The 11,828-nt window shown below is 48.3% G+C and overlaps 1 protein-coding gene across 1 annotated transcript; it reads right to left on the bottom strand.

The window, feature by feature from the left end:
- Positions 1 to 357: 357 nt before the first annotated feature.
- Positions 358 to 11,127, bottom strand: LOC138358613 (proteoglycan 4-like). Its single transcript, XM_069316683.1, has 7 exons — positions 10,941 to 11,127; positions 9,462 to 9,629; positions 9,216 to 9,425; positions 8,772 to 9,026; positions 8,424 to 8,588; positions 2,116 to 2,515; positions 358 to 451 (listed from the first exon to the last, which is right to left on the bottom strand). The coding sequence occupies exons 1-7, from the start codon at positions 11,125 to 11,127 to the stop codon at positions 358 to 360; spliced, it is 1,479 nt and encodes a 492-aa protein (XP_069172784.1).
- Positions 11,128 to 11,828: the final 701 nt, after the last annotated feature.

The raw sequence follows: 11,828 nt of genomic DNA on the forward strand, positions 1-11,828 counted from the left end.
GTACCCTAAAGGTTGCCATGGGTACCCTAAAGGTTGCCATGGGTACCCTAAAGGTTGCCATGGATGCCATAAGGTTCCCATGGGTGTCATAAAGGTTGCCATGGGTGCTATAATGGTTGCCATGGGTACCCTAAAGGTTGCCGGGCGCCATAAAGGTTGTCATGGGTGCCATAAAGGTTGCTATGGGTGCCATAAAGGTTGCCATGGGTGCCATAACGGTTGCCATGGGTGCCATAACGGTTGCCATGGGTGCCATAATGGTTGCCATGGGTACCGTAAAGGTTGCCGGGTGCCATAAAGGTTGTCATGGGTGCCATAAAGGTTGCCATGGGTGCCATAATGGTTGCCATGGGTACCCTAAAGGTTGCCGGGTGCCATAAAGGTTGCCATGGGTGCCATAACGGTTGCCATAAAGGTTGCCATGAGTGCCATAATGGTTGCCATGGGTACCCTAAAAGTTGCCGGGTGCCATAAAGGTTGCCATGGGTGCCATAAAGGTTGCCATGGGTGCCATAATGGTTGCCATGGGTGCCATAATGGTTGCCATAAACGAGAAAAGTGGCACGTTAGACAGTATCACCACATACAACAGTGACAGGTAATGACAGTAAGGTTTCCCAACAGCAACAGACAGCAGATTCACGAACATTAACAGTATACTCACAAAAAACGGCAACAGATAGTAGACTCAACAGTGACCATATACTCACAAGTAACAGCAATAGACAGTAGACTTACAACAGTAAACAGACGTATAAACAGTAGTAGACAGCAGACTCACAAGTAACAGCAATAGACAGTAGACTTACAACAGTAAACAGACGTATAAACAGTAGTAGACAGCAGACTCACAAGTAACAGCAATAGACAGTAGACTCACAACAGTAAACAGACGTGTAAACAGTAGTAGTCAGCAGACTCACATTTAACAACAGAGTATAAGGATAAATTAATTTGAAGATCTATTGGCCTATACGAGACAGCTTCTGTTTACAATCACTTCCTCGTATCTTCCATTTAGTTTATGTGGGCTGATGTTCGCCGTTCGATCCCCGACGATCCAAGTGGCTGAGCCCAATCTGTTCCCATCGTCTTATCCCAGCGCCTTAACCTCGTATCCCTTTCAAGAACGCCGCATTCCGTTCGTATGCGATACATACGGCCAACAATTGTCGTATTATAAAATGGAAGCGGCTGGCGAAATTGACGTATTGTCCCGTTTTCTGTTTGGGGTCCTCTGGTGGGTTAGGAGAGACTACTTTAACTGTTTTCTGGACGTTAAGAAACCTTAGGAGGTCAGTTGGTCTCTCTCACTCACACACACACACTACGCCCTTACACCTAGGCCAGATTCACCAAGCAGTTACGCAAGCACTTACGAACCTGAGGGCCAGATTCACGAAGCAGTTACGCAAGCACTTACGAACCTGGGGGCCAGATTCACGAAGCAGTTACGCAAGCACTTACGAACCTGGGGGCCAGATTCACGAAGCAGTTACGCAAGCACTTACGAACGTGTACATCTTTCCTCAATCTTTGACGGCTTTGTTTACATTTATTAAATAGTTTACAAGCATGAAAACTTGCCAATCAACTGTTGTTATTGTTATAAACAGCCTCCTGGTGCTTCGGAGCTCATTAACTGTTTAATAATTGTAAACAAAGCCGCCGAAGATTGAGAAAAGATGTACAGGTTCGTAAGTGCTTGCGTAACTGCTTCGTGAATCCGGCCCCTGATTAAGCCTGGTATTTACAGTTAATATACCAATATCACCAAACTTTATCTGATAAAAGCGTCTTAGTACAGGTGATTTATTAACTATCTTATCTCCTTTATTGATCCTCAAAACTGCTCAATAAAAACTGCCCTCAAGGAGGAAGGGAAGATGTTACTCCTATCTTCAAGTCAATCAATCCTAGCATCCTAATAGTCCAATACAAATTAAATAAATAAAACATTATAAACCGAAGAACTGGTAAGAATGTTTACCTGAACCTAGTCCAAGGCGAAGAGCTTTATCTCACTGAGCGAAACACTGAGAATAGTTCCAGGGTTTAGTGCTGTTCTCCAGAGATCCAGCAGGTTGTTAGTGAGGCCCTTGGGGGAGTGGTGACCTCTTGGTTGCAAGGGGGCTGCAGGTGTTGGTTGCAGGGGGGGCTGCAGGTGTTGGTTGCAAGGGGGCTGCAGGTGTTGGTTGCAAGGGGGCTGCAGGTGTTGGTTGCAAGGGGGCTGCAGGTGTTGGTTGCAAGGGGGCTGGTGTTGGTTGCAAGGGGGCTGCAGGTGTTGGTTGCAAGGGGGCTGCAGATATTGGTTGCAAGGGGGCTGAAGGTGTTGGTTGCAAGGGGGCTGCAGGTGTTGGTTGCAAGGGGGCTGCAGGTGTTGGTTGCAAGGGGGCTGCAGGTGTTGGTTGCAAGGGGGCTGCAGATATTGGTTGCAAGGGGGCTGAAGGTGTTGGTTGCAAGGGGGCTGCAGGTGTTGGTTGCAAGGGGGCTGCAGGTGTTGGTTGCAAGGGGGCTGGTGTTGGTTGCAAGGGGGCTGCAGGTATTGATTGCAAGGGGGGGGGCTGCAGGTATTGATTGCAAGGGGGCTGCAGGTGTTGGTTGCAAGGGGGCTGCAGGTATTGCTAACATGGCGTCTCCAAGATGGAACAGGTGACATGGAGCATGAAATAGAAATTCCCGCCAATTGGGCACTTTTGTTAACCGCCCGGTACAGGAAGCCATTACCTCTGACCGCTCGAAAAGTTCCAATGAGCCAATTAAATCCTCAAGTCCACTATAGAACCTCGAAATCACCCGCGGTACGTGATTGGCTGAGAGGATCACGTCACCCCCGGGTACCTGATATGATTGGCTCAGAGGATCACGTCGCTAACGGCTCCATGATGTGATTGGCCGAAATGAGGATTTCAATGGAAGACCCCAAAAAAAAAAGTTTCTGAATCCAGAGAAGTCTACAAAAAATTCAATAATTAAGAGGAAATTGTAGAAATTCTATTGACCATTGCAAGGAAACTCCTATTGACCCTTAGACAAAGCAGGTTTGGTCTAAGTGTCCTTTTGTACTACCATTCAAGTACATTTATTGGGACAAAGTAGCTTAGGCTACTTCAACCCTCTTTCACTCCCGTTCTCCCTCAGACAATTGGAGACTGAATGACTGTTACCAAGACCGGGAGGCAATCTTAAGGAGTCGGGGAAGTAGGTCATTAAGGCGAGTCAACGAGGGTGATAAGACATGATAGTCGGCGCAGAACAAAAGGATTTGATAACAGCCAACGCGCAATGAAACGTAAACAAATATATCAGAACACAATCGGGAATTCGGGAAAAAACATTCATGGCTATATTTTTCGCTATCTACTAACGAGTTATTACTGAATCTACTAAAGAGTTATTATTGAATCAATACGTCCCTATACTGTGTAATCAATACACTACTAACTTTATATATAACTCTTGATTACTTTATAACAATGGTTCCTTATGATCTTCCTACATCTGCTGTGTATTGATATGAAACAGATACGCACATATTACACATATTTAGGTCAATTTGATTCCTAAATTAATAATTTTCAATTTGAAAATTTATCATGGAAAGTATATTTATTAAACTTATCTAGACAAACGACGTTGGCGTAACTATGATCCTAATTTAACATTATTGGAGCATTGACATTATTGTGTTTGAAGGTAAACTACGTTAATTTAACATCATTGGAGCTTCAACGTTATCGTGTTTGAAGGTAAACTATGTTGATTTAACACCAACAATTAACATTTACCCGGTGGGAAGTGAAGGCACACAAGCAGCCAGATATAATGAGACCTGGGAGGGTAGGAGAGTGGCCCTGGTTGTGGAGGGAGCCGGCTGGTGTAGGCGGGTACAACATGTTTGTCCACTGAGCCTTTCTGGACCCCGCAGGAGCGGCCGGATATAAACAAACTTGGCGAAGCGTGATTTCTCGTGTCTCTTGGACTTGCTGTTGTATAATCATGGTAAAATTGATCTTAATTTGATATGAATGATGCTTTTATAATTAAATTCACTTTTTAATACATTTTCTTTCAATTTGGTGTTTAATGGGAGACTTATCGCTTACAATACTGCAGGAAATCGAGAACAAATTCATATTAAAAGAGAGTTGTTTTCTTAATATTAAAATTGAATATATCGAAGAGCACAGGAAATATGTCCAATATAAACCTCTCAAAATCTTAATATGGCTGTTATATTTTGACTCAAGACGCAACTTGATAAGCCTATCCTCTCGAGCGCTCACGACGTAACTAAACTGATGTATTAAGTTGCCTGAGCCTAACCTAACAGAAGACCCACGAGTAGAAAACGGCACATCACGTCAATTTTGAGATCCGCATTGAAGTTTGGTACGTCGGTTATTGTTCTTAGGGGAATACATGGGTTAAAATGCCATGATGTACAGTTTCAAAGGTCGGGTTGCTCCGTTTTCTGTGTGATAAACGATTTATGGAAATTTAATTCTAATTACCTATGATCTTGACACACACACACGCACGCACACACGCACGCACGCACGCACGCACACACACACACACACACACACACACACACACACACACACACACACACGCACGCACGCACACACGCACACACACACACACACACACACACACACACACACACACACACACAAGTTGTTGTGGCTCTTGTGGCTTAGTGGTGAAAGTACTGGACACGCGCATGGAGCTCCTGGCTGTCTGGGTTCGAATCCCTCCCCAGGGATGAAGGATTTGAACACTTTCTCAAGAGACAAGCTACACGCATACGACTGCTGCGCAACACAATAGCAACGTTGAAACTGAACACCACAATGTCCTCAGGAGACGAGAGAAAGGCAAAACTGCTGAGATTTATCTAAAACTTTGATCAATTGACCTGATCAAAGAATTTACACACAAGCAAGAAAACAGGGGCCTCGTAGCCTGGTGGATAGCGCGCAGGACTCGTAATTCTGTGGCGCGGGTTCGATTCCCGCACGAGGCAGAAACAAATGGGCAAAGTTTCTTTCACCCTGAATGCCCCTGTTACCTAGCAGTAAATAGGTACCTGGGTGTTAGTCAGCTGTCAAGGGCTGCTTCCTGGGGGTGGAGGCCTGGTCGAGGACCGGGCCGCGGGGACACTAAAGCCCCGAAATCATCTCAAGATAACCTCTTCATGCCAGAACGCTGCACAAAATTGAACACTGGAAAATGTATCCACAAAACAGATAAATTTTTATTGTAATGCATTTTTATTGATGTAAAAATGCATAATATAGGAGAATTGATGATAAACATGTAGGAATGATTACCTATAGGTGATTAAAGGGGAATAGAGTTGGTGTGAACAAATGCCCATTGGATGGGGGGGGGGGGTGAATTTGTATTGTCAATGGGGGGAAGACCTGGGTAAATACTGGTTTCAAAATTGTGTTGTTGGTTTAATGGAACAAATTATCAGGTAACATATCTATGTTTCAGGCGTAGGTTAGTCATAGGAATTTGGGTGATTGCAAATAGGAGCTGCCTCGTATGGACCAATAGGAGCTGCCTCGTATGGACCAATAGGAGCTGCCTCGTATGGACCAATAGGAGCTGCCTCGTATGGACCAATAGGAGCTGCCTCGTATGGACCAATAGGAGCTGCCTCGTATGGACCAATAGGAGCTGCCTCGTATGGACCAATAGGAGCTGCCTCGTATGGACCAATAGGAGCTGCCTCGTATGGACCAATAGGAGCTGCCTCGTATGGACCAATAGGAGCTGCCTCGTATGGACCAATAGGAGCCGCCTCGTATGGACCAATAGGAGCTGCCTCGCTTGGACCAATAGGAGCTGCCTCGTATGGACCAATAGGAGCTGCCTCGTATGGACCAATAGGAGCTGCCTCGTATGGACCAATAGGAGCTGCCTCGCTTGGACCAATAGGAGCTGCCTCGCTTGGACCAATAGGAGCTGCCTCGTATGGACCAATAGGAGCTGCCTCGTATGGACCAATAGGAGCTGCCTCGTATGGACCAATAGGAGCTGCCTCGTATGGACCAATAGCAGCTGCCTCGTATGGACCAATAGGAGCTGCCTCGTATGGACCAATAGGAGCTGCCTCGTATGGACCAATAGGAGCTGCCTCGTATGGACCAATAGCAGCTGCCTCGTATGGACCAATAGGAGCTGCCTCGTATGGACCAATAGCAGCTGCCTCGTATGGACCAATAGGAGCTGCCTCGTATGGACCAATAGCAGCTGCCTCGTATGGACCAATAGGAGCTGCCTCGTATGGACCAATAGCAGCTGCCTCGTATGGACCAATAGGAGCTGCCTCGTATGGACCAATAGGAGCTGCCTCGTATGGACCAATAGGAGCTGCCTCGTATGGACCAATAGGAGCTGCCTCGTATGGACCAATAGGAGCTGCCTCGTATGGACCAATAGGAGCTGCCTCGTATGGACCAATAGGAGCTGCCTCGTATGGACCAATAGCAGCTGCCTCGTATGGACCAATAGGAGCTGCCTCGTATGGACCAATAGGAGCTGCCTCGTATGGACCAATAGGAGCTGCCTCGTATGGACCAATAGGAGCTGCCTCGTATGGACCAATAGGAGCTGCCTCGTATGGACCAATAGGTCTTCTATATTATTATATATTCTCATGTCCTTATATATCAGTCCATCCTCCTGTTTTCCGGAAAACTGTTTTCGACTTGTGTTGCAAAGACAAACCTAACCTAACCTTCCAGGTCCTAATACACGATATCTAAGGCTTAATATAGTACATATGTATACTATACTAGACCTAAGAATATTTCTTTTTTTTTTTAGCTTCATTTTTGTCAGGCTCTTATAAAGTATACAGTACAAAGTTCTATCTAATTGTTTAGAACGTCAAGTTCTAAGTGCTTAGAACGTCAATCTTTTTACTATAGTTACCAAAACTACTATCTAAACATGGGAATAGGTTGTAAACATTGTGTTTAAAGGTAAATTTCAAATATGCTGAATAAAATAAATCAGAAAATAATATTTATTATATTATAATATAGTGAATAAACCCTATCATGGGTAGTAGGCATCCATGGGTAAAGAATTACCTAACAGGTAAAATTCAAATATGCTGAATGAAGTAAATAAATTGACTGTTTAGTGTTGAGAGACTAGACAACTTTTCAGACTGATTCAGACATTTAAAAAAAAAAACTTTAGAAAAAGGCTGAGGCAAACAGACATGGAAATTGTGCTTTGGAGTAATGTGCTTGAATAACAGAAAGGCTCTTCCTACATTTCAAAGGCTCCAGCCACAGATTCAAGTGTTTCGGAAATTCAAAAAAAATTGTGTTTCTCAAGTTTGCTGTTTGTCTTGGAGTTCCTCACAATTTTAAATCGTACACACACACAAACACACACGCACGCACGCACACACACACACACACGCACGAATTTTTTCAGTGTCAGGGTAGTTAACAAATGGAATGCATTAGGCAGTGATGTGGTGGAGGCTGACTCCATACACAGTTTCAAGTGTAGATATGATAGAGCCCAGTAGGCTCAGGAACCTGTACACCAGTTGATTGACAGTTGAGAGGCGGGACCAAAGAGCCAGAGCTCAACCCCCGCAAACACAACTAGGTGAGTACGCACGCATGCACGCACCCCTCGCACTTACGCACGCAAACGGCAGTGAAGGTTGGGCAGATTGCGTATTTCAGGACTGGCAAAAAGCCTTTGACACAGTACCTCAGACGAGATTGAGATATAAACTTGAAAGGCAGGAGAAGTAAGCGGAAAAGCCTTAACATGGGTAAGGAATTACCTAACAGGAGTCAGAGAGCAACAGTAAGGGAGCCGGTGGCCGAGTGGACAGAACACTGGACGCGTGATCTTGTGGTCCCGGGTTCGATCCCAGGCGCCGGTGAGAAACAATGGGCAGAGTTTCTTTTATCCTGATGCTCCTGTTACCTAGCAGTAAATAGGTACCTGGGAGTTAGTCAGCTGTCACGGGCTGCTTCCTAGGGGTGGAGGCTTGAGGACCGGGCCGCGGGGACACTAAAGCCCCGAAATCATCTCAAGATAAGGTGGGTAAGAAGTTAAAACTGACGTATAGATTACCTCAACGACCGGTGCTGGCTATTTCTTATATATCTAAACGACCTACTTTGTGTTGAAGATCAATAGGGAAGACCTGGGTAAATACTGGTTTGAAAACAGTGTTGCTGGTTTAAGGAACAAATTATCAGGTATAGCGGGAGCCCACCCTGCAATAAACAAAAAAAAATTGCTCCTGACCCCAGCACGGATTCACACCGTACTCGAGGTGTGAATCCGTGCGAATCCGTGTGAATCCGAGACGACTCATCAGATAGTCTCCCTCTCGTCGTTAGACGTAGTCACAGACCAGCTTGTACCATCAAAAGATTCATGCAATGAAGTCGAGGAGTAGTCTGATTCCATCTGACTCTCCACCTCCACCACTGGGGTCGAGGAGTAGTCTGATTCCATATCCTGACTCTCCACCTCCACCACTGGGGTCGAGGAGTAGTCTGATTCCATCTGACTCTCCACCTCCACCACTGGGGTCGAGGAGTAGTCTGATTCCATCTGACTCTCCACCTCCACCACTGGGGTCGAGGAGTAGTCTGATTCCATCTGACTCTCCACCTCCACCACTGAGGTCGAGGAGTAGTCTGATTCCATCTCCTGACTCTCCACCTCCACCACTGAGGTCGAGGAGTAGTCTGATTCCATCTCCTGACTCTCCACCTCCACCACTGAGGTCGAGGAGTAGTCTGATTCCATCTGACTCTCCACCTCCACCACTGAGGTCGAGGAGTAGTCTGATTCCATCTGACTCTCCACCTCCTCCACTGAGGTCGAGGAGTAGTCTGATTCCATCTCCTGACTCTCCACTGAGGTCGAGGAGTAGTCTGATTCCATCTGCTGACTCTCCACCTCCACCACTGGGGTCGAGGAGTAGTCTGATTCCATCTCCTGACTCTCCACCTCCACCACTGAGGTCGAGGAGTAGTCTGATTCCATCTCCTGACTCTCCACCTCCACCACTGAGGTCGAGGAGTAGTCTGATTCCATCTCCTGACTCTCCACCTCCACCACTGAGGTCGAGGAGTAGTCTGATTCCATCTCCTGACTCTCCACCTCCTCCACTGAGGTCGAGGAGTAGTCTGATTCCATCTCCTGACTCTCCACCTCCTCCACTGAGGTCGAGGAGTAGTCTGATTCCATCTCCTGACTCTCCACCTCCACCACTGAGGTCGAGGAGTAGTCTGATTCCATCTCCTGACTCTCCACTGAGGTCGAGGAGTAGTCTGATTTCATCTCCTGACTCTCCACCTCCACCACAGGGGTCGAGGAGTAGTCTGATTCCATCTCCTGACTCTCCACCTCCACCACTGGGGTCGAGGAGTAGTCTGATTCCATCTCCTGACTCTCCACCTCCACCACTGAGGTCGAGGAGTAGTCTGATTCCATCTCCTGACTCTCCACCTCCACCACTGAGGTCGAGGAGTAGTCTGATTCCATCTCCAGACTCTCCACCTCCACCACTGAGGTCGAGGAGTAGTCTGATTCCATCTCCTGACTCTCCACCTCCACCACTGAGGTCGAGGAGTAGTCTGATTCCATCTCCTGACTCTCCACCTCCTCCACTGAGGTCGAGGAGTAGTCTGATTCCATCTCCTGACTCTCCACCTCCACCACTGAGGTCGAGGAGTAGTCTGATTCCATCTCCTGACTCTCCACCTCCACCACTGAGGTCGAGGAGTAGTCTGATTCCATCTCCTGACTCTCCACCTCCACCACTGAGGTCGAGGAGTAGTCTGATTCCATCTCCTGACTCTCCACCTCCACCACTGAGGTCGAGGAGTAGTCTGATTCCATCTCCTGACTCTCCACCTCCTCCACTGAGGTCGAGGAGTAGTCTGATTCCATCTCCTGACTCTCCACCTCCACCACTGAGGTCGAGGAGTAGTCTGATTCCATCTCCTGACTCTCCACCTCCTCCACTGAGGTCGAGGAGTAGTCTGATTCCATCTCCTGACTCTCCACCTCCACCACTGAGGTCGAGGAGTAGTCTGATTCCATCTCCTGACTCTCCACCTCCTCCACTGAGGTCGAGGAGTAGTCTGATTCCATCTCCTGACTCTCCACCTCCACCACTGAGGTCGAGGAGTAGTCTGATTCCATCTCCTGACTCTCCACCTCCACCACTGAGGTCGAGGAGTAGTCTGATTCCATCTCCTGACTCTCCACCTCCACCACTGAGGTCGAGGAGTAGTCTGATTCCATCTCCTGACTCTCCACCTCCACCACTGAGGTCGAGGAGTAGTCTGATTCCATCTCCTGACTCTCCACCTCCACCACTGTGGTAGAGGAGTAGTCTGATTCCATCTCCTGACTCTCCACCTCCACCACTGAGGTCGAGGAGTAGTCTGATTCCATCTCCTGACTCTCCACCTCCTCCACTGAGGTCGAGGAGTAGTCTGATTCCATCTCCTGACTCTCCACCTCCACCACTGAGGTCGAGGAGTAGTCTGATTCCATCTCCTGACTCTCCACCTCCTCCACTGAGGTCGAGGAGTAGTCTGATTCCATCTCCTGACTCTCCACCTCCACCACTGAGGTCGAGGAGTAGTCTGATTCCATCTCCTGACTCTCCACCTCCACCACTGAGGTCGAGGAGTAGTCTGATTCCATCTCCTGACTCTCCACCTCCACCACTGAGGTCGAGGAGTAGTCTGATTCCATCTCCTGACTCTCCACCTCCTCCACTGAGGTCGAGGAGTAGTCTGATTCCATCTCCTGACTCTCCACCTCCTCCACTGAGGTCGAGGAGTAGTCTGATTCCATCTCCTGACTCTCCACCTCCTCCACTGAGGTCGAGGAGTAGTCTGATTCCATCTCCTGACTCTCCACCTCCTCCACTGAGGTCGAGGAGTAGTCTGATTCCATCTCCTGACTCTCCACCTCCACCACTGGGGTCGAGGAGTAGTCTGATTCCTCCTGCTGACTCTCCACCTCCTCCACTGAGGGGAAGAATGGCACTTTGGTCGTTACTTTTCTTTCAACCTCTTCCTCAGAAGCCACAAACTCCATGTGATTATGGCCGCATATTCTGCACATATTCTGAAAATACTTCTCCCTTTTCAAGGCCTCGGTTGCGGCCACGTGGTCCCGCCAGGCGCCCAGACCGATACATAAGCACCCCAAGAATCCGAACGGGAAAGGTACTGCACCGAACAGCCCGGCGCCAGTGGCGTAGAAAACCGGGCCCGCGTTCCAGCCGGGGACAGGAGGGACTTCCTCTTTCATCTGAGGATTCATGCACTTCTGGCAGTCCTCTGTGCAAGGGTATCGGTATTTGTTCGGTATTGCCATCAGCAACGCCGGCCGGACACTCTTGGGTCGCGTTCCTGCTGCTGGAACACCAGTAGCCGTTCCTGCTGGAGCTGTAACCGCTCCTGCTGGAGCAGCTGTAGCCTCTCCTGCTGGAGGAGGTGTAGCCGCTCCTGCTGGAGCTGTAACCGCTCCTGCTGGAGCAGCTGTAGCCTCTCCTGCTGGCGGAGCAGAAGCCTCGCCGCAGGCTCCACGAGGCTCCTGCAAGAGGAGACATAGGCCCCCAACCAGCCAAATCCCTAAATCCTGGACCACACAAACCAGGCAGTTAACGGTGGCACCCCAGAGCCCCAGGAGAACGAGCGTGCCCACCAACATACCCAGCAGCGCTGATGCCCAGAAATGCACGAGTCCCCCCGGTGGTTCTACGCCCCGAGCGCGCCCTTGGGTTCTCAGGTTCG

This window comes from Procambarus clarkii, chromosome 84 (genome assembly GCF_040958095.1).
Source record: "Procambarus clarkii isolate CNS0578487 chromosome 84, FALCON_Pclarkii_2.0, whole genome shotgun sequence".
NCBI classification, from domain to species: domain Eukaryota; kingdom Metazoa; phylum Arthropoda; class Malacostraca; order Decapoda; family Cambaridae; genus Procambarus; species Procambarus clarkii.